The sequence below is a fragment of the Ambystoma mexicanum genome, chromosome 4p, assembly GCF_040938575.1.
Source record: "Ambystoma mexicanum isolate Mex_15411 chromosome 4p, UKY_AmexF1_1, whole genome shotgun sequence".
NCBI classification, from domain to species: Eukaryota; Metazoa; Chordata; class Amphibia; order Caudata; family Ambystomatidae; genus Ambystoma; species Ambystoma mexicanum.
The window spans coordinates 693,575,932-693,600,052 of record NC_090927.1 but is presented as its reverse complement, the minus strand read 5'-3'; the positions used below and the strand labels follow the sequence as shown (position 1 = coordinate 693,600,052).

General features: G+C 44.8%; 1 protein-coding gene across 1 annotated transcript in view; it reads left to right on the top strand.

The window, feature by feature from the left end:
* The window catches only part of LOC138453423 (CD109 antigen-like), a 1,481,241-nt gene that overhangs the window by 45,116 nt on the left and 1,412,004 nt on the right, over positions 1 to 24,121 (top strand). Inside the window, exon 2 of the mRNA XM_069606256.1 lies at positions 58 to 218. Within this exon, the coding sequence (XP_069462357.1) occupies positions 58 to 218 (161 nt within the window). The remainder of the gene's footprint in view (positions 1 to 57; positions 219 to 24,121) is intronic.

Here is a 24,121-nt window from a genome sequence, read left to right as displayed (position 1 = left end):
GCTTTATCGAATGTAAATATAAATCTCGCCTCCCGCCATTTTTGTCTTTTTTGTTAGCCCTACATACCTAATTACAACGCCGATGGACATCCGGCCTGGCCTGAATATAACCCTTGGGATATCTTTGCTGGCTAGTAGTTACCCCGAAGTCAGAGTAACAGCAGAAGTAATAGCAAAGAATAATACTGTCTTACGTGGTGAAGGACTGTTTAAGACAGGTGAGTCCGAGCACTAGAATCATTTAAAGACCAATATATTTACACATTAAAAATTGGTGTGACTGAGGGGCCTTTTCCTTGATAAAACAGTGCATTGGGCACTTAACATTTAGATCCTAATTTTAAAACGAATCTCTACCTGTAATTTGGACTGTTTTTGTGTTAGGGTGTTTTAAGGCATTGGAACGTGGGCTATCCCATATGTTTCTGTGCCTTCCTGGAGCCCTGACACAAACTAGTTGGTAATGCCAGCCGCCATGTATGTGCATGGTGGCCAGCTTTGCAATTAAACCCTATGAATTTCGCCCGCTTTTTCCAGGAGTAAAATACAGACGGAATCCATAGGGATTCAAACCTTTCATCCTGCTTCACAATTAATGTGGGCATAGATGCTGGTGTACTTCATACACAGAGTGGTATGAGATGGAGCAGACTATAGGCTTCATGCCTTTCCTCTGTATGCCTAATCCCATGCAAGGAACATAAAAAAACAGGTGGGTGCCTTGTCAACACCCTTTGCTCTCTCTCTCTGGGTCATTTAGCGTACTATTTAAGTGTAGGGCCTTTATGTTTTCTGTATTTGTCATTGCTCGTGCATGTAGTGCATTCTTCTAAAGCTGTGGTAAAATGTGGAACGGTTTTGTGTGCATAATAAAATATCTGAGATATGCGTCCATCTCCTGAATAGCTCTGCGAGTTACTTTAAACATCTGCAAGAAGCATGCAGTCACTGGCATGAATCCCAACTGAGCAGACTCTACCCTCCATCTGTAAAAGGTGGATAAACTGTACACAATTAAATTGGGTAATCACATGACCTACTGTTATAGTGCCTGTACGTAAGAGAAAAGCATGCCTTGTTATATGAACACAAATAGTATTGCTACTGCATGGCCTGTTTGATTATTTGGAGACTAAAGAATGCCCCGTATTGAAAGGGGTAGACCTATATCTGTAAAAATGTGGGGCTTAGTGTGTTATGGGAGACTTCATTCTGACTGGAAGCGCTTCTGCTTGCTTAGCCTAGAAAATAATGTGGCGTTAAGCACCCGTTCCAAGGCCTGGAACGGGTGGTACTAGCCCGGCAGCCCAAGTTAAAGGCCCGAGTAAAGTGAGGGGGGAAGGACGAAGCACACAGGTAAGTGTGTAGATATCCTTTAATTGTGAGCTTTCCTTCACCCCACCGGATACGATTGTGCATCTTTGCTTGAGCATTCTACATTCCACATTCTTCTATACATTCCAATCATGGTAAAATGGTACACATCTCCCTTTTTCCCAACTGAAAATGTTGACATAAAAGTAAATATTATAAAGGAACAAAACCATCTATAATAGAACATCTAATTGAAAATGAAACCAAATATGAAAGGAACATCCTACAAAATTAAGGCGAGAACTATATATAGAAAACCACATATTCAACAACTGAAATAGCAAAATTGGAAAACTGAAATAAAACTAAGCAATTGAAGTAGCTAGAACCAAACCTATAAAATGAACCGATATTCTACATAGTCTTTCAAATACATAGGTTTCTTACACAGTCGTAATGGTCGCACATTTACATCACTTTGTCTGGACTGAACATTCTCTTTGCGGACACTGGAATCCTGTACAACAATCTCCTTCCTTTGAGAACAGTTCTGAGCACTGCTCTGTGCACATCTTTGTGCACATACCTGCCTTTCCACACACTTGCAAACTCTACTAGTATTCCATCCACTACTTTTACAGCACCATGTAGTCTTTTTACGACTTCCACTGGTTTAGACCAGTCTCTTCCCCCTTCCATTCTATTGTGGGAAGCTTTATGTGCATCCAATTGCCTCTCTTTGCTATACATTTCATTGTGGCATTTCTAACATCAAAACGAGGTTTGTTGTATACCTGTTTTCTACCAATATTCTCTTTAACAATATCTAAATTCACATCTTTTAAACATGCTCTTCCAAGCCATGCTGGGCAGACCCTTGTATTGAGTTTTCCTCCTCCTCAAAATCTCGATAGAAGACACACCGTTGGTGGCATGAGAGGTGAATCTATAAGCCACAACGGTGTCTTCTGCAGCCTTTCTCCAATCTCTCGCTTCTGAAATGGCAAAAGTCGAAACAGTCGAAAGTCTCATCGAAACAGGTTCACCCCTGTTCCTCCAAAACTATCAAGGACCACATCGACTCCTTGGCTCCTGCCCTGGCTGACTTCTGCAATCACTCCTTCACCACTGGAGTCTTCCTATCCCCCCTTAAGCACTCCCTTGTACACCATCTTCTTAAGAAACCCTCTTCCAACCCCTCCCGCCCGGCTAACTACTGCCCAATCTCCATCACTCCCTTCCTGGGCAAGCTCCTGGAGAAACTGGCCATCTCGAAGCTTTATCTCCATGCTAAATCTGTGGGTTGTCTTCATGACCATCAGTCTGGCTTCAGAGCTGCCAGAAGCACAGAAACTGCTCTCCTGAACATCCGTGAAGACCTGCTCTCCAACCTTGACTCTAACACTCTGTGTGTTCTCATCTTGCTTGATCTCTCTTCTGCCTTTGATACTGTCAACCGTGCCATCCTGCTCAACCGTCTCCGTGATAACCTGGGTATCACTGGTCAGGCTCTGGCATGGCTGTTTTCTTTCCTCTCCAATCGACCCTCCCAGGTCCAACTGGGGTCCTTCCTCTCTGACATCTTTTTCTCTACCTGTGGTGTCCCCCAGGGATCTAACCTCTCTCCCTGGCTGTTCAACCAATATCTGGCACTCCTTGCCCACCGCATCGCCGCTTTCTGCCCCACCTTTCAGTGCTTTGCGTATGATGCCAAGCTCATTTTCAGGCTACCCTCGGCCTCCTCCTCTCCTTCCCTCATCTCTGACTGTCTGTCTGCTATCCAGGAGTGGTGTGCCGCCAGTGACCTCTGCCTTAATGCCAGTAAGACTGAGATTCTACTCACCGGCACACCCACTCCCTCCTTCCCTGCAGCTCTCTGGCCGGCCTCTCTTGGCCCTTTTCCTGCGCATACCTGCAAGGCAAAAAACCTTGGGGTCATCTTCGACTCCACACTCTCCTTCTCTCCTCACATTTCTGACGTCTCTAAGAAGTCACACTACCAGCTGCACCTCCTCAGAGGTATTCTTCCTTTCCTCTCCTTCCCCCTGAAGCTCACTTTCTCCAGAGCCCTGGCTCTCTCTAAACTGGACTACTGTAACAGCCTCTATCTGAATCTGCCTGCCTCTACTCTCCGCCCTCTGCAACTCATCCACAACAGGACTGCCGGACTTGTCCTTGGCCTCAAGCCCAGGGACTGTATCCCTCCAGGACTGAAATCTCTGCACTGGCTCCCAGTGGCTGCGAGGATTAAGTTCAAAACCCTCTGCATTGTCCACAAGGCCTTCTGGGGCCTGAGGCCAAAATACCTTCAACTCTCTCTTCCTAAATATCTTCCTTCTCGAGCTCTTCGCTCATCCGCCTCCAACTCCCTCAGGGTCAGCCGCTTCTCCAAGCAACGAGTTGCAGGTAGATCTCTCTCTGCGGCAGGGGCCTCCCTCTGGAACAGCCTTCCTGCCTCCCTGAAACTTGATGAGAACCATCTCTGGTTCCGGAAGCACCTCAAAACCTTCCTCTTTGCTTCTTCTTTCTCTCCCCCCTCTCCCCTGCTAAATTCCTGACTGAAACTGCACTGAATCTGCTCTGGGCCACTCTCACTGATCTCGGTCCTTGGCCCAGCCACTCTCCCCCTGCACTGCCTCCCTGGCAACCCCTGCACTGCGGGACTGTCTGTATCCTTACAGCCCCCTTCCCAGCACTTGTCTGCACCTACCTTGCACTTGCCACCAGCTGGCCCTTTAGTATTTATCTTGTTACTCTACTACCCCTGTACTGCACTTTCCCCTCTCCCTTTACCCTTACACTTTCCCGTCCCCTTTTTCCCATGCACTTGCGTAATCTGAATGACACATGGCCTAGTAAGATCGTTGTCTGTCTTCCCATTGTCCCCCCCTCCCTACCTCGTTGCGATTTGAAACCCTTGTGTATAGGCGCGTTACAAATGCCATATCATATCATATATATCAAATCTGATACCTTCCTTAATGACCCTGTTAAATCTTTCAACCATTCCATTGACTTCTGGATGATAAATGGAGCTGGTCTTGTGTTGTATGCCATTGTTCTTCAAGAACATCTCCATTTCATCAGATATAAGTTGGACACCATTATCTGTCACAATGGTGTTTAGGATAGCGCTCCCTTTTGAAAATGTCATCCAGAAACCAAATTATCTCTTGTGCATAGATTATGCACTCAGGAAATTTCAGCCTAATGCGAAAGCATGGCAAATAATTCTATACAATAATTGAGTAAACCTTGAGATCTTACAGGCCCTATGATGTCTAATCCTACTTGTTCCCAGGGCAAGGAACGAATTGACACTAAAGTCATTGGATCTACTCTTGTAGTACACCAGTTGGCTGTAGTTACACACGCTGGACACTCTTGGATCACCCTCTGTCTGTAAATCCATAATAGGTCACCAGTAATCCTGTTTTAGCAACTGCTTGGTTTTGGACATACCTTGATGGCCTTCATGTGCCATTTCTAATATCCTACTCTGAACCACTAGGGGAGGAAACAACGCGTCACCCCTGAGAATTAATCCATCTTTAATAAGTAGGTCATTGAAAACATTTATAATAGCATCAGGGATCACACCTTTTGATTTAATTCCCTTTACAGCCACTTTCAAGTCTTTCCTTGACATTTACCATGACATTGGCTGTTAACATGGCCCCACGCAATTCACTTTCCAACACCCCTTCTTGGTTGATGTTTAAGAGTGGATCCTCCTTGTCTTCCTCATTCCCTTCATCATCAACAACATTGGAAAGTCTAGACAGAAAATCAGCTGCCTTGTTTTTGACAGTAGGAAGATACTCCATTTCCCAAAAGTATTCTTGTAATCCTGCGACCCACTTATGGATGCGAGATGAGACTTTATCCAAACCTCTCGAAATGAGAATTTCTTCCAAAAGCTTGTGGTCTAATATCACGGTAAATCTTACACCCCACAAAAGGATTGAAACTTGCCAATGGCCCGCTTGAAGGCCAAAAAGTTCCTTTTCAGTTGTGGAATAGTTCTTTTCAGCATCCTTCAGAACTCTTGAAGCAAATGCAACTCTGCATTCCCCCCTTCACAAATCTGAGATAGAACCGCACCTAAGTCATGGTTGCTTCCATCCGTTGTTAAAATACTAAATCTGCTTGGATCAAAAGAGTGGGGGCCTTTGCTAAAGGCAATTTTATCTCTTCAAACTCTTTTTCACATTGTTCACTCCAAAGAAATTTCACACTTTTCTTAACCAGGCTCCTCTTTTGACTCGACTTACTCGCCAAACCCGGGATAAACTTAGCATAATATTCAGACATGCCTAGTAATGAAACTACCTGCTCTTTATCCGTGGCACTGGGAATGTTTGTAATATTGTTTACTAAATCTGTTTAGGTCTAATACCAGACGTAGAGATCACATGTCCCATGTATTGAATTGAAATGTGCACTTTTCTTTGCTCAACGTCAGACCTGCATTTATGAATATGTCAAGCACTTTCCTCAGTCGTACATCATGCTCGTCTTGACTCGCACCATACACCGATTCATCGTCATGAAAACACAGTACAACTTCTATGTTGTGGAAAAGCTGATACATAGCTCGTTGAAAAATGGATGCAGCAAAGATTAAATCAAAAGGCATCTGCCAACACTGGAATAGACCATCTGGTGCTATGAAGGCTGTAATACTTCTGGATGATGGATGTAGCACAATTTGATGATACGCTGATTTCAAATCTAAGATGCTCATTACTTTGGTCCGTCTCATAGTTCCTAACATTTTTTTTTATACTTGGAAGTTGATGCCTATTGGGTATCGCACATCGATTTACAGATCTGAGATCAATACAGAGTTTCAATTTTCCATTAGGTTTATGCACCCCTACTAACGGAGAGACCCACTCTGAGCTCTCAATCCTTTAAATCACACCTCGTCTTTCCATATTTTCCAACTCCTCCTTTACAATCGCCCTAACTGTCAGGGTATAGCTCTCAATTTTTGTACTACCAGGATACAATTGTTTTTTAATTTTATTCTATGCATGAAACCTTTAAGGTTGTCTGACTCATCCTGAAAAACCCTGTGCTCCCAAAGATCATTTATAGTTTCAATGGCATAGATTGTTTCTTCACCATTGGGATCTAGTTTAATTTTCAACCTTCTCTGTTGTGACCAGCTTAAAAGGGGATCAGAGCCTTTTTTTTAAAACATACCCCTTACCTTTGGAAGACCTATCTTTAAATTTGATGTTTGCCCAGAGCCAACCCTGTAGTTCTATCATTTTCCCTCCATATGCCAAGGGTCTGATGTCGACAGCATAAGAGGAACAATCTTCTGAAATTTTATATCAAAAAGTGATTTTGGAAGTAGGGTGTATTTAGCTCTGAGTCAATTACCATACCAATGTCCACTACTTCAATTTCAATGGTGGACGCAGGTTCTTCCGCATCGGCATCATCCTCATTGACCATGGCAGTGTCATCAATCAGACATGTGCATTTATCCATAGTGTCACATGACTCCTCTACAAAGTGAATATTTTCAAGTTCGGGCTTGCAACAGGATGTGAGATGTACTTTCCTGTTGCATCTTTTGCATAAGGCCTTCAAAGCAGGACATTTATCGCTACTCGCGAACTGAAACAAACTGTCTCAGCGGAAACATCTTTCTTTCATCGCCTTCTTTTGCTTCTTTGTTATTGTTAAATCTCTACTTGGTACCAGGACTGTCTTTTTTGAATTCTGCTGCTTCTTGTCCATCCTCCTTGGCTGTAATGACGAGATTTCCATAACCGGTTCAGTTCTTTTCACCTCTAGTTCAGCCCTCTTTTCTAATTCTTTTACACATTTTGTGTGTGCTCTACTTCTTTTGCCACCCTGATTACTTCATCAATTGGGGGATTACGTTTGGACCATAGACTGCCCTTACTTCTCATCACTACATTCCAGCATGACTTGGTCTCTTAGTCTCTCATTTAGGGTATTAACAAATTCACGTGAAGCCACCAGACCCCTGAGAACTGTAATATATTATTCCACGGATTCTCCATTTTACTGTTTCCTTTTGCAAAAATTGTATCTTTCCAGGATAATGCTTATTGATTTTTTTTTCATAATGTTTGTCAAGCATTTTTGTACATTTCTCATAATCCGTGAGGCCAACTTGTGACAAAGAAGGCAAGTTCTCAAATAGTTCCTGGCCATAGTTTCCTACACAGTGCATTAGAAGGCATTGCTTTCCCACAGCAGAGAAATTTAGACCATGGGCCTCATTACAAATGTTGCGGTCCGGAAACAAGGGTGTCAGTAAGCTTACCAGCACCCTTGTTTCCAGAGCGCCACACTACGAGTCTGCCTGCCGGGCGCAGCGGCCCCAGTAGGAAAATTCTTCACAGAAGTTCCGGCACCATTAGCAACGGTGGCAGCGTTTCCGTCTCCCCACTCCCATAGAGTCCTACCGGACTCTATGGGAATGGGGAGTTACAAAATCCGGCGCCTGACTTCCCACGCCACCGTGACCTGTAATGTCCCATTGGCACCGGGAAGTCAGGCGCCGGACCCAGTGTTACGGCCTTGGTGGTTACCGCCAACCTCGTAATGAGGCCCCATGTGCTGCCAGTACATAGTGTCAAATTGTTCTTTACATCTCTTCCATGGAATGAATGGCTCTCCTTGAACATCTAAGAAGTCATTCGGAGGTGGTACACCTTGTACCGGCATGTCTGTGAATGTATGTTGTCAAACAGTTCTTCTGTACTGTAAAATTATCAGTAAATCGACCAATATTTATTTGTTACAAATAATTATCTCCAGTGAATGCTATTCCTTCATACTAGATGTCTCCTTATTGGTTTCATTTAAAATTGCCCAAGCAAAAGTTTAATTAAAATTGCTCAAGTCCAAGTTCTTTTTTTCTTAGTTGTCTCCTTCCCTCCAGTTTACAGGAAAAAAACAGGAAACAAGTAATTCATGTGCGTGTTTTCGCACTATGATTACAGATACCTGCAGCCTTCATAGCGGTAATATTTACGCTGGTTACCGTGGTAACCAAAATGGCACCATATTATGTAACGCCACAAGGTCCTTTCCTCTAGGGCGCATGTCAAATCGCAGCAAGGCATGCGCTGTAGCTCGGTCTCTTCCCTTACGTAAATTTTTGCGGTTGCGATTCTGTGTCTCTGCTTGGACTGGTAATTTCTCAATGTTGCCAAAAGCACAGAGCTGTGAAAGGCAATGATCCGGAAGAGATTCTCACCTCATAACGTTCATCCAAATGCAGCTTTCTCCTTAACAATGTGCTCTATATCAGTAACTGAGACATGAATTCATTTCTCCATTTCTCCTCACACCACGGGTGCTCGGTGGGGTGAACGCGGTCATCCTCGTCGCCAGTGAAAGGATCAAGGACACAGGTAAGTGCGTAGATATCCCTTTTATTATGAGCATTCCTTCACACCACCGTATACATCAGTGGCTGCCTCTTAACTAAATTAGATTGCATCTTTCCTTGAGCATTCTACATGCCACATTCTACTATACATTCCAATCATGGCATGATGGTACAGGGGGCTTTTAAAGAGGGCCCAGTGCCGTTACCACCCTTTCCAGCCCTTGGAATGGGTGCTTAACGTCATTAGTACCCATCCATAGAAAACTATTCACATGTTCTCGTGTTACTAAATTCATTACTGAGAGGCAAAACAATCCCAAAATTGGAGGAGTAATGTTTTGATAAATCGACACATACCTTAATTATGGTAATTAATTAAATCCTCTCCATTTCATCCCAGTGATGATGCTGATGAAATTGCACTGGCCATATGAACATGTGCCCTGCCTCCTTGATTTTCCATGAAACTAGACCACCTGGTGCCCCCATGTTTCTGGTAAGCACCTCGTTCAGGAATATCCACTTCATGCCTAAAATGCTCCTCATTGCATACATCTATGATTTTGGAGCCATGCCAAAAGCCTGCAAGTTCTTAGTTATACAGTTTGTTGACACTCTTCTTCCACTGATCATCTTCCAATTAGGATACCTCTCCCTACTACCTATAAAAAAAATACTAAATTCACATATTTTCACTCAATTAGGCTACTACGTCTTGTTTCCGATCACTTTGTTACATATGTACACACCCTTATTCTTTTACTTTTTCAGTGCATCAATTTTCTCTTCATGGGTGTCCCTAAACCTGCCCTACCCCCAATAAACTGTGTAGGATTTGTTGTCTAAAACTTTTACAAGCATAAACTGTGCTTCTGGTTACTTTTTGGGTCACTAGATACAAGCAGTAACAGCCTCCTGCTTATGGAGTTTACTACCGCTAGCCATCTAAGCCCCTCAACACCCATGAGTATAGAGCAACACACATGAAACTGCTGAAAGCTTACCTATTTGCAAGAGCTCTGAGGTCTGAACTATGAAGAAGCTGCAACTCCCAAACAACATAAGCTGCCTGAACCAAGAGAAGGGTTTCTTAACTATTAACTACAACTGAAAGTCATACCAGCCATGTGTGCTCTTTCTTGTTTTACAGGGTGATGACCTCTCTAGCGGGTAATAGACCATTTAATAACAAAAATATCTGATGCAATCTTTTGCCTGGCTGACCATATGGATGGACAACAAAATACTTGCACGAGCGGTTCCATGTGAAAATGTCCCCAGAAAAAAGTAGTCATTTGAAAATGTAGCCAGCAAAAAGAGGTTTTAAAAAATGTAGTCATTTAGTACAATCCATGCAAAGTGTGAAAATGTTGCCAGTAATAAGGTTGCCTAAAAAAGCTATTTATAAATGCACGGAAGGGTGTAACCCTAACAATGACCCAACCTTTAGTAAAACCTCTAAAATCACCCCAACTCCGTTTCTAAACTTTCGCTTTACTCGAACTACTACCCTGAAGCATTTTATTTGCATTTGAGTCAATACAAAATGTATGGAAAATGAATAGTAAACCTAGCTCCAACCCCATCACCATCTCGCCACAAATGAAATAACCCTTGCCCTAGAATAAACCCTTCCTCTAATCCTGATCTGTGCCTTACTCTAACTGCAACTCTAACTCTTACCCTAATGCTTACTTTGCTCTGAGCACTAGACTTATCCTAACCCATGTTCTACGCCAACATCAACAGCCCTCCGCAACTTGCCTATCCTTTTCTTAAACACTTACCCAAACCATTACTCTATTAGCCCTAGCCTTACCATAACCCATACCCTAACACTTACCCTGACACTTACTCTACCCTAACGACTAATCAAACCCCAATATTACTTGCCCTGCAGCACCCACCATGACCCTAATTCTAACTAAATAATTTTACTCTAACCAGAACCCTTATCCTAAATCTAAACCAGTCAGTCACAAGCCCACAAAACCTTCCTTAATGCTAAAAAGTAGCTTAGCAGCACCACATGTTTGGCTACTTTTCATCTACATTTTCTACTACGTCTTGCTTGGCAACCTTTTCACTGCAGAGGTATTTTCACTATGGCTTTGAACATCTGGGGAAGCAACACAACTCTTCTCCAAAACCTGCCTTGCAAGGCCTTCTAGAGTGGTCTACTGAGCTCTAGTTTACATTCTGCTCTGTAAATCCGTATCAGCACGACTTTGTTTGTAAAAGGTCAAAACTGGGCACCATGAGTATCGGCCATATCTGCGCAAAATGTGTCGCGGCCATGCGCACCTTATGTCGAAGTTGGACTACATTAGGCATATCCCTACAGTTATTATTTACACAAACCCCCAGGAACCTATATTCGTTTGCACTGACCATGGGGGTGTTATAGATATGGCATTAAAAAGACGACATTTTGCGGGTGCAGGTGATGCTGGATTTAGCTACATTAATTTTAAAACCGTTGTTCTCTGCATAGGATTCGAACGTCAAAAGTTGTCTTTGTAGCCCTACTGAAGTCTGGTCTAAGAGGACCAGATCATCAGCATAACAGCAGCCACTGGCATTGGATGACCATTCAGTCTAGGTGGAAAGGCTTCATCCAAATTTTAAAGTAGCTCCCAAATCCAAAATAAACAAATTAAAGAGGGCAGAGGCCAGTATACACCCCTGTTTTAGACTGCGAAAAGTTGGAATAGATTGTGTAAGTTTGCCAGAGGGATCCAATCGAACTTGCAGGGAAGTATCGCTATATAGTTCTTCCATAATAGTTAGCAGATGAGCAGGGCAACTCCTAGCAAGCAGTTTTTTCCAGAGAAGATCTCTATGAAAACAATCAAATAGTCTGACAATCAATGAATGCACAATAAAGAGTGACTCCTGCTGCTTTGCTCTTTTTAAGGAGGCCTAAAATGAAAGCATTCAAAGAAGTGCCCAGTCCTGCAACAAACCCAGATTGATTTCCGGTCAAAGCTAAGGCTTTCCCTTAGCCACAAGAGCAAGTCCCTCACAATAAATGAGGCAAATCATTTTCCTGGTGCGCTTAGTAGGCCGATCAGACAACATTTTTTAGGGGAAGTCTGGTCGCCCTTCTTGAATATGGGCACAACAATCCACTTTCTCCATGAAGATGGCACACATCTACATACTAGCACATGTCGAAACAAATCAAATAACATTTCTGCCCATACTTCAGGATGAGCTTTAAACATTATATTGGAGAGTCAGTCCAGGCCGGGAGCCCTAGACTTGCCGCATCTGGAGATTAAAACAATAATATCATTCCTATCAATCGACACCTGCCATTCAACCTCCTGGTGCACGGGAGGCGCAAGAGAGTTTGCACAAGGCAATGAAAGCAGAGCTTCAAAATAGGTTACCCAAACCTCTTCCGCAATGGTAGCAAGTTGGAGAGGAAATTGCTGTGAGCAAACATTCTTCAGGAGCCGCCAAATTTGAGCCGGGTTTTTAGCAGATAATGCAGATAACATTTGTTCAGCCGTTATACTTTTATGGACCTTACACCAATTTTTATGTTTTTATTCCTGCTTCTTCATCAAAAACAGACTTTACTTTGGTCCAATTTGGAGAGGCTCCTGATACCCACTCTCAGAATTCGTTTCTGCTCTTGGCTAGCACTATAAAATGGATGCCTGTGCTTAAGTCAGCTTATAATTGGCCATTTGTTTCTGAATAAAAAAGCCTCAGCACAGGGACATATGGATCAGGAAAATGTGCATCAGTGTTCATAGTCACTGAATACATCCAAAAGATATTCTTTAAGTTGCCACAATGCCTGCTCCTTCCAAACCAGGCGGTTCCTACCTACATTGATTTCCACCCTTGGAGTGTAGGCATCTCTTTCCATCGAGGACATCAGAATTGCCCATTCAGATTGTAATAAGCAGTGGTCCCTATTCCCGGAGGGGAACAATGGTAAAATCAGTTATGAGGGGACACACATTTGCTGTATCAAAGAAATAGTAAATTGCAGACATTTGGATTCCTGTATGCCAAGTAGGCCGTAAGGGGACATCCGTCCTGACATTTCCATTAAGCATGTTAAACCCTTGTTCTTCCATTAGGGAAAGACATTGCAACCCCTGTTGTCAAGATGCTGAAAAATTGTTAGCAGGGTAAATAATAGGACTTGATGGATACAGACGCACCCAATTTATATCCCCTGCAATAATAACAGTTTTAATATCTTGGTCCAGAAGACAAGCATCCAAAAGCTCAGCTACTGCATCCAAAAACTCAACAATGGAAATACCGACGGGATTCCAGTAAGCATTGATTAATGCAAAGGTTCCCAAATGCCTCCTATGGGGGTTACTCCATAACAGTGTATTGGCTTGCAAATGGAGATTAGGGACCTTCCAGTTTATAAGATCAAATCCCAGATCATTGCGAATGGTCTTAAGTAAACCCGACAAAGGGCGACCCTTTTTCCTTGATGTGCTAAAGAAGATATAATAGAGTACCCATCCATGGTAGGAACAGAAGTGAGCCATGTCTCTTGCAACATGACCACATTGAGAGCACTCAGCATATTACCATCCATCTGCAAAAGATGTTTGAACCCTTGAGCCCAACTTCAAGTTCTTTGAACCAGCACCCCATGCTTTACACCAGACGCTAGTGCTCCTGGAAGCTATGACAAGTTATCCACCCTGTTACGACTACCTAATTCAGCTACTCTAGCGATGCCTGTATTACATGAGTAACAAGTGACTTTCACAAAGGTACATAAAGCCATGTCAAAATTGCCCTGAATCGCAGGATGCACTTACCTCTCCCATTTTGTAGGGGCCGCCCTAATACCCTCTCAGATGTCATATCCCATTTGTAAAAGATAATGTACTGCATCTAGAATGACGTCGGCCACAATCCTAGAGGGAACATGCAACAAGACCTTATCCAATAGTTTGGGGTCAATACATTCAATCTGTTGAACGTATCTGTATTGTATGGAGCGCAGAGTAGGAATACTGTCAAACAAGTTTAACACGTTAAAATTATACTATACTTTGATGCCACTAATCGCTCCAAAAGAAGACCAACCACAGAAGAATACTGTATCAAAGAACAGGAAAGTACAGACGAGTTACTGTCCCCTCGCCGTATGTGTTCAGCTGGTGCAAATCTGTTTTGGGACACAGAAGGAAAATCCCTGGAGTAAATCTTGTAGAAAATCCCACATGATGGACGACTACTGTCCAATTTTATTAGAGAAAACCCACTCCCTTCTGGCAAATGAGAAGGCTCTTTAGAAGGGTGTTGCCTCTGGCCGAGCAAATATCTTTTCTGCTCCAATGTGAGAAAAGGTGGGGAACTTAGTACGTTGCATCGGCCCACAATCTGAGTAAATGGTAAATGCAAGGATAAATGAGAGTAAGATGCCTCGAACGGAGGAACCTGCGTGATAAGACCAATTGAGATGGAGGGCAATAGTTGGGGGTGGGTGGGTCGGGGCAGAGTCCAAAACCACTGAATGTGTTCAGTAGTTCCTCCATAATGGAGAGATCACACTGAATTTCAGCTTGTACATCTTTATTGACCAGACTCAAAAGGAGCTCCACTCAGGATTTAAGGAGCTGCTGTTTCTTTTTGTTTGATTTCATACTCTGTGTTTATTTTTTTCTTCAACCCAACACCAGTCGTAGAATCACTCAATGAGACTGATGAGGTCCTTTAAAAATTTTCTTGAGCCATTGCAAATGGATTTTGGAGCAGATTTCTGATTCTTTGCCTTTTTTTCCATACTAGGGTGCTTTATTTTAGAATTTCGACCAAATTCACCCCCTTATCAACACAGGGGTGTAGATTTGACATCCAAAATCACCGGCAAAGATGCAAGCAGCTGAGCTATACAGGCCACTTAGCTACCGAAGGTGCGGGCGGGGTCTATCCTGGAATGCACTGGACGTGAGGCTTGGAGCTGGGATAAGCAAGTGGATGCAGCAGGAGCCACGGGGGCCTTGCTATGCAGCGCATAAGCATAAAACATGCGAGAGGCTATAATCCAAGCCACTTATAATAAAAGGACAGAGTCACCAATGATGGAGGGCAGCTCTACCCCAACAAAGACACCAAGGCCACAGCCTCCCACAGACTGCAACAGACTGTCTGCTTCACCCTCTCTGTCACGCTTGACTATAATAAGTAAGAATAATAAATAAGCTTGCCTACACTTCCACACAGCTCAAAGGGATAACCCTGCAGTTTCTGTATACCACCTGTGCGGTGGAAAGGACTCGCAAAGGTAAGCAAATCAAAGCAAGGGGAAGTAGGGTGGTCTTGGTCCAGGAGAACAAAATGAATATACTCGTCAACAAAACCATGGGACCTGAGGACCACCTACCTTTCCACCTCTCCACTAATATTGCTGCCAGCCATCAACCGGGAGAAAATCTAGCCACTGGTGCCTCTGCATCCGAGCTTCGGGCCCTCCTACACTAACTCAACTTGAACTGTTGGTCCTTTTTATCCTACTCTACACAGCTGAGTAGGGTAGAGACTGCTGCTCTGCTTTCTGAATCACTCGGAGCACTCTCCCTCTAACACCTTTACCGAGGCTAGAGGAATGGACATCTCCACACCATGCACGTCACACAGCTCTCTGTCAGTTCAACACAAGATCGTTAAGCCGCACCGCGCCACTCTCACTTGCAGCAGATTCCGACAATAAGTACATTGAAAAAAAGTGTGCACGTTCAAACAAAATTATGAGGCCATTGGGATGGACATTGATGGGTCATTGGAGCCTTTGCAACTGGGAAATAAATACATCCTGGTAATCCTATATTACGCTATTTGGTATTCTGAAGCGTTTCCTTTAAAGAACAACACATCCGAACAAATTCTTAAACATTTGATTGCTTTTCTCTCCCTGGTGGGATTTCGAAAAAGAAATTCTAACAGATCAGAGAAGTACATTTATGTCCAAGCTGATGGCAGAAGTTAAACAAATCCTACAGATTAAGGCCTTACGCACTTCTCTATACTACCCACTCACAGACAGAAGGTTTGGTGGAACGTTTTAACCAAACATTGAATGGTCTCAGGAAGTTTGTAGAAGCGGATCACTGTAACTGGGATACCGTAAAACTGTGGGCTCTTTTTGCAATTTCGGAAATCCCCACAGCCTTCGTTAGGTTTCTCCCCTTTTGAACTCCTTTATGGACGTGATCTTGGACATGCTCTCGGAAACCTGGAAAGAAAGGGAAGAGGCTGTTCTCCCCATGTCACAAACTGCACAACGCCTAGAAGATCATATGGTTATTGAATGATAATTGGTACAGAAACAAATGAGACATGCATAGGAAAACCAAAAGGCTCACTATGATCAGAAAGAAGTACATAGATCATTCTCTGTTGGTCAAAAAGTACTTGTTCTTTTGCCCACCTCCGAGCTAAGGTGCTCTCACACTGGTATGCGCCAAATGAAATATTAGAAAGAACAGAGATCTATCATGTGAACCTCTTGAAGGGTTTGAAGGAGAACCCAGTGGAAACCTCTTCCATTTTAATGGCCGCATTATTAACAGAGGAAACATCCATAAATGACCTGCTCCACCTCAGACTTGCTTCATCACCAACAAGAAGACATCTATGACTTATACCAATTCCTGGATGTCTTCAGCAGTGAGCCTGGAAGGGTCAAAGAGGTCCTACATTATATTCCTACACCTCCTGGAAACGTAATTTACCCAAAGCCCTATAAGATCCCAGAGGTGAGAAAAGAGGTCATAGGAGGTAGTGAAGATGCTGGAGGCATAGTAGAACAATTGGAAAGTCCATGGTCCTCGCCAGCAGCCCTAGTTTAAAGCCACATAAGTCGTGGAGGGTTTGTATAAACTTCAGAAAACTGAGGGCCATTTTCCAGTTCTGATGTCACAGATTGACGATCTGATTGGCAGACTGGGATCGGCTGCTTTTATATGCACAATTGATCAGACGAAGGGATATTGGCAGGTGCCATTGAATCCCGTCAATAAGGAGAAGACTGCTTTCTCCACTCTCCAGGGATTATTACAATGTAAAGTCCTTCCCTTCTGGCTTCATTGGGTACTTGAAACATTTCAACGACTGATGGAAAAGGTACTGCAGCTCTTTTTCCATTTCTGTGGCGCATATCTTCATGTTATATTTCGATCCACAGTCAAACCTGGGAGAAACATGTGTTCCATTTATACGTAGTGTAATGGCGCTGAAGGAGGAGACTGACACACAGGTGACATAGTGATTGCTATACACTTTTATTAGCCAACAAAATAAAAAGAAAACCTAACTTTCCCTATCTCTAAGAGGGGTTTCCCTACCTCCACATAAATACTAACAGGTTTGTCAGAATTTCCTTATAAGAGTCCACCGTCCGTGTGTCAAAAGCACCCACCTCTCTCCCTTACACTTATAACTACTAAACTAAAGGTTGCACCAATGTTCTTGGCCGAGGAGAATGACTCCCTTCTCCTGGACTGGGTGTCAGAGTTACTGGTTGTGATTTGCCTTGCAAGTTCTTTAACAGGGGGAACGACTCCCTTCCCCTGGCGTAAGTTTCCATGGTCCACTTTCTCAATTGTCAAAAGGACGACTCCCTTCTCTGGATTGTGGCTTTTCTTTAACCTGGGGGAATGACTCCTTTCCCAAGGATTCTCTGCCCCCTTTTTGCAGATGTAGCACTACCTGGAGAATGACTCCCTTCCCCAGGTATATTGGTTTCACAGTCGACTTCACACTCAACTGTACCTTGGGGGAATGACTCCCTTCCCCTGGTTTCCTTTGTTTCTCCTTTAGGTTTCTCAGAAATGCAGTTCATTCACCAGTACGGTCCTTGACCCAGGTTTCCCCACTGTGGCCCACTTGGTTCTCTGGCTTGCCAAGTGCTGCCATGAGGAAGAAAACTCTGCTTTCTCTCGTTGTGGGTCCCAGACCCGTATTTCTCTATTCAGTTCTCTGGACACACTTGGTTCACTAGCCTGCCAAGTACTGTCACAAAGAAGAGGGCTTTCAAGTGTTGAGAGGGATTTGATTGGCCTCTCTGGTAACGACAACCTCCTCTTTTCCTTGTGACTTGGTAGTTGAGGTCCTCAACCCTTCCCTGGTGGCCAGTGGATTTAGCCTTTCCACTGCTATGAGAAGAAGCATTACAGGCAACACACCCCTCTTGCAACAAACCTGTAACTTTAATGGAAGGAGGTATAGGGGTTCTCTGCAGCGCCAGCTCACCCAGCTTTCCCGCATGCTCTCTGGATCTTGCGTGTCACCCCTTACCTCTGTTAGGGCTCTGAAATGTCCCCGGGTCTTCCTGGGATAAAGGGTGTTCCGTGCAAACTCTTGAGCGTCTATGCCCTTCTACGCAGGCGGACAGTGTCCTTCACTGTCCCATGACTCAGGATGCCTGCTGATTGCTTCCTCGCTTGGGACGGCCCCTGCAGTCCTGTCTCCTTCCCAGTGCGGCTGAAAATCAGTGTCTTTTTCTCCTCGTGACTCGGTGCGCGTTTGAATTTCACACCGGTGCTGACTGCACCTGCAGCCTCTAGCTGCTCTTGTCCTGCCCTGGAGTTCGTTCTCTCGTTGAAGTCCTGCATCCTTCTTATCCTGGTTGGTAAGCAGTGGTTGGCAGATCGCTCCATCGTCTATGTTACTGACTCGGCATGGTAATCCTTTCCTCTGCAGGGCCAACTCGTCCCAGTAGCATCGTCCGAGTACTCCTCCTGATCTTCCTCATGCCAGTGGTTTCTACCTTACAGAAATGCATGGAAGTAGAAGGAGAGAGGTGAGAGGGGAAGGAAAGGTATATAGACTGTGGAGATTTAATGGGTTTGTGTGGCCTACATCTAAGGTAGTCGTCCATGTGCCCAAGTGGGGAGCTCCCTCCCATGAAGTTCTCCCTCATGAAACCACCCCTAGGGGGACTATTGAGCAGTGGCCACTTCTCCCTAGCCTCATGAAAAGGGGCTCCCCCTTGGAGAGAAGTGACGACGCCTAGCGAATCGTCACATGAGCCCTTAGACAAGCCGGTTTGACCGCCAACCCCAAAGAAATGCCATTTGGCACAGTCGGCTGTGAAGTCCTTGGGGTTCTATGTGGGAAATGGTCTGGTATAACCCCAACTTGAAAAGGTCAAGGCAGTTCAGCAGACGCCTCCCCCGAAAACAAAGAGATCTTCTGTCATTTTTGGGGCCCACAAGATATTATAGAAAATGTAGCCCCAACTATTCGTTTGTAGCATTCTGTTCAACCGATCAGTTGAATAATGCAGAGCCCAAAAGGTGCGTTGGCCGAAAGATCAAGCCAGCTTTGACACTTTAAAATGCATCCTCTGTAATGACCCAGTGTTGAAGGCCCCTAATTTCAACAGAGAAGTTACACTACAGACTGATGCATCCAAGGCCGGTTTGGGGGCTGTGCTTTCCCAGGAATATGATGGCTTGGAACATCCAGTTTTGTATATTTAAGTAGAAAGCTTTTTCTCCGAGAGAAAAACTATGGCACCATTGGGGAATGTTGACTATCTATCTTAATTTCCCTTAGAGGGAGATGGGGAAGCCAAAACCATTAGTGGAAGGATATGTGATGATTCACCAGGACTCGTCACTTCTTCCCACATGGGAGCTCTTTCCTGCTAGTCTAGGTAGGTGAGGCCGCTACCCAATAGTCCCCAGAGGGGGTAATATGCAGGAGAATCTCATAGGGAGGGACTCTCCTCCTGGGGTTAAGGTCATCCACCTGGGGAAAAGCCTCCATACAACCCTGTCCAGAACCCCCATCCCTCATGGTCACCCTTTTCTCGCACCATCGATAGTGGAACCATGTTTTATTGTTAAGCCATGATTGACACAAATGTAGATTATACTGCATGAAGAATAATATGAGAAGCCATATGCAAAACCAGCAAAGTACTTCAACGAGGTGGCTCACTGGAGACATGAAGAGTGCCAAAGAGATTTCCAAGATGCTGTTGACGTTATGCAAGGGCGGAGTCCACAATATTTAAAGTAGAAAGCAAGAATGGAGTAGAGATCTCTCATTGCAGAAGCCTTCAGCACGCAAGTCTTGCCGAGGAGATTTAATCCGGGTGGACCAGAGACGTGAAAAAGCTGTTCCTCAAGGCAAAGGCCGCAAAGAACTGGACACTGCTACACCGTCACAGGAGCCGGCTCGCCAGAAGGAAGAAACAATCAAGGTGGTTGCGCAACCCCCAAAAGGTGGTCATTGAAGTCTGAAACAGTGTTGAGATCACCAGCTGGGGCTGCGCATGTGTCTGAAATCTCAGAGGGAGGAACCCGTGACCCCTGGGAAGAACCAGAGCTGTGTCCCAACAGAGAACAAGATAACAGGAATGGCGGAAAGACTGGGAGGCATATGTAAGGAATTCATGGTGGCAACAGTAAAGACAGACGCAAGTGATCACAGCTCAAGGGTGTTTATTACACTGTGTATGCGGTTTGGAAAAATGCCTAATCTAAACCTAAATCTAAGATGGGAGCAAGCTATGACCATCAGATAATAATAAGGCAGTCCAAGTGGCCTCTTGTCAAAATAAAATGGCCTATACTAAGAAAAACCTAGTGCCAGTCCTCGCGCTAAAGGCAAACACAGAGTGTGGGATAGGGTTCACAGGAAAGAAAGAAGTGTTCACAAATAAAGTCAGGGTCTCCTTCCCCATGTTTTGAGCACGGGACAAGGCGGGACTCCGGAGCACAGCACACGCTCAAGTCTTCCCAGAACGAGATAACAGTTCCGGTCTCAACTCTCAGGGCCTTCGGTGGTTAAGTCTCTTTACTAAAAAAAAGTCTCTTGCCTCCGAAGATCTGATGTATTCCAAAATAATAAACAAAAGTTCCTTTCTGCTTGCACTTTGGGGGATGTCATTTCACCCCTGGATCCCCCTCTTCTGGGCTCAAATCCCCAGAAAGTTGCCAGCAATATCGGGACCGTCAGTGTTTCAATCTGTTGCTTCCATGGGCCTGATATATTCAAAACAACAAAACCAAAGTTCTTTTCTACTCGTCTTTAGAGTGATGCTTCTTCACCCCTGGGCCATCTTCCGGTCTCAGATCCCTCTCAAAATTCAGTCTACCTCCCACGGGTTCCCTATGGCTTTCAACACAATCTCATTAATGTCTTTTTAAACAGTTCACTGTGGACATCCCTCTGTCGGGTTCACTCTTGTCAACACACTGTACGTTGGGACTTCAGACATTGCCCCCTGTTCGTTGGCATCCCATAGTCGGGTTCACCCTTGCCAACTTTTGCAATTCGGAAAGTAACTTGAACAGTTCTTATAATGCAGGATTCACTTCCCTTAGCTTTACCTTCATTTGTCAGTCAAAGACTTTTGACTTTACGAAGGATTTTACTAGACCCCCATATGACCATTTTGACCCTCTTCTCACGCCGTTCCCAAGGCCTTTTGGTAACGCTGGTTTCAACCATAGGGTATTCGCCCAGAGTTTCTCAAGTGAACACTTACGTGGTGTGGTGTCTGACCTCCCCCTCTCGTGTCAAACAAACAGATCTTTGTACTTTCTTCAATTAGCATTTGTGTTACTTTTGTTCAAACGCAGTTAGGTTTCTTATCGGCTCTCCCCTCGACTCACTGGATGTGATGAACCGCTTGGCTTTTCTTGTCTCTGGAGTCAAGGCTGAAACAACAGTGGCAAGCGTCTCCCTTCAGCTTGGTTATCAGCAGAGTAGGGCCTTGTGTACCGTTGACATCTGCTGCAACACAAGCTGGCTATGGTTCACGGTCTTACGATTCCTTCAGTGGAAGTTTCATGGGCCAAGCTCAGAAAGGGTATGGTCGCTTCTCTCCTTGTCACCCTCTCAGTTCGCGCCATCTTCATCCTCCTCTTGAACAGATGTGCTGAGTTGGCGCTCTCGTCGTACGGTCTGCCCTGCTCGTAGTGTGCTCTCATGCTCCACCTTTTATATCTGTGGAGAAGTAAAAGGGCCATCAGTTGTGTGCGGTTCTGGTCAATTGCCTGACTTTGCCGAACCCTGGTGTTTGGACATGTCAGGTAAATGGCTTTGGTGTGTTCTTTGGAATTATAACCCTCGTACTAAGGTGTTTTGAAAACTCAGAAGGGTGGGACTGGTAGGGTTTGGGAGACAAACTGGAATGACCAGGACTATTATCGTGAAATGAACAGGGGGGGATTGTGGGAGCGGTAGTGTATGGTGTTCAGGACAGAATACTCTAAGGGATGTAGAGAAGAACAATGGGAAGTATTTGGGTAGGAAGCAGGAAAACCGGGATTAGGGAAGATATCATTTTTGGGTGCAACCGGGTTTGGGATCCTAGGGCATTGGTTATACAGGGAAGGGTCGTTGAACCTGGGCAGGAGAGATTCAATGGTATGAAGGGGAGGCAGATGTAGTACAGCCTACAAAGGCGTTGAGGATCTCGTCCTGCTCTCCTTCTTCCCCAGTATAATACCGCGTCTCACCCGGGGAATTTCCCTGAGCATAAGCCCGGTCACCGCCAACCAGATGATCCTCTCTAGCTCATCCGTGCCTAGGGTTTGGGTCTAAGAGCATCGGTCATTCCCAGGCCGCCTGAATAAGGGATTCTTGAGGTCTTCTTGTGAGAATACCCTCCGGTTTCTGCCATTTCCGGGAAGCCAAACCAAGATGCCAGAGTGCATCAGGAGCTATCTTCCTCATCAGTGGTGACAACCTGGAGCATACCATTGAGCCAGAGTGTATCGGCTATCATCTCCCTCGTCGCAGTGGTCAGCCAAACACCACTGCCCAAGCAGAGTGTTTCAACAGCCATCTCCCTCCTCGCAATGGTCAGCCAAACAACGGACTAGAGATCTCTCATCACGGAGGCCAGATGCATGCAAGTCCTGCCTGGGAGCTTCAAACTGGGAAGACCAGAGACACAGAGAAGCTGTTCCTCCAGGCAGAGGCAGCAAAGAACGGGATGCTGCTACAATGTCCCAGGAGACCGCTGGGAGCCGACTCGCCAGAAGGAAGAAGCAATCGAGGTGGCGGCGCGATAACCAAAAGGTGCCCAGCTGCTAAGGATCATGGCCTCTCTGAGCTTTCAAGCTCTTTGCCTCTGTAAGGAACTCATGGTAGCAACAGTGAAGACAGACACAAGTGAACACAGTTCATGGGTATTTATTAAACTGTATACTGGGTAAGAAAAACGCTTAATCTAAACCTAAATCTAAGATGGGAGCAAGCTAAGACCATCAAATAATAAGGCAGCCCTAGTGGCATCTTGTCAAATAAAAAGGGCCTATACTATAAAAAAAAAAACGATTGCCAATCCTTTCAACTAAGTTACCAAAATAGTGTAAGATAATATTCTTAAGAAAAGAAAGTGTTCACCAAATGATAAGTAAGGATGGTATGGCTGGGGTCTCCCTTCGCCACATTCTTAGCATGGGACAAGGCAGGACCTTTGAGCACAGCACACTCCTGGGCCTTGCCAGCATGAGGTTACAGTTCCGTCCAATGATGCCAGGACCTTCTGGGTCTAAGTCTCTTTCCTGTAAAGTCCCTTGCCTTAGAAGGCCTGCTAGACCAGGCCTGCTAGACCATAAACAATAAACAAACAAAAGTTCCTTGTTAATCTTTCACATTGGGCGATTGGACGATTGGGTGATTGCTCTTTGTCCCTTGGATCCCGCTCAGCCGGGCTCTGAACCTTCTTGCAAAGTTAGTCTCCCTCAGTCGGTTTCAATACACTCAAAACGTAACATTCAAAAAGTCTTGATGTCTTTGCAGGCATCCCTCAGTCGGGTTCACATTTGACCACATCAAAGTTCACAATCTCATCAGAAAGCGGGGGTTCCCTTCCCCTAACTTTCTCCTGGCATCCCTCTGTCAGGTTCACACTTGCCACAGTTCACAAGACCCCTTAGGTTCTTCCCTTTACCTAAGTTCGGATCTCAGCCCCCAGCCAGGCTTCCCTTAAAGCCCCCAGCCAGGCTTCCCTTAAAGCCCCCAGCCGGGCTTCACACAGTTCTATTAATACCTTGTTCTTCTGTGTGTCACTGGTTACACTGATTTGTAGGCATCCCTCAGGCGGGTTCACATTTGCCAATTTCACAGTTCACTTAATGTGACTTTCGAGTGTACAAGGGGTTTTGCTCAACCCTCGTAGGACCACTTCGACACTTCATGCCTGCCTCTCCTAATGCCTCTTGGTTCTCATAGTTTTAACAAAACAACACAACACAAAAAGGCTCCAGTCAGAGTCCTTTCGAAAGAGCACCCCCGCAACGCCAGACCACTCTGCTTCTGGACCTTTTACTACAGTTTCTTTAAAGTTCAATTTGCACAAGTTCTTTGTTCACCAATGTTGCCGCCTGCAACCTTGGGCTGAGCACAGTTCAGTTTACTATCGGTCTTCTCCGACTCACTGGCTCTGCTGCACTGTTG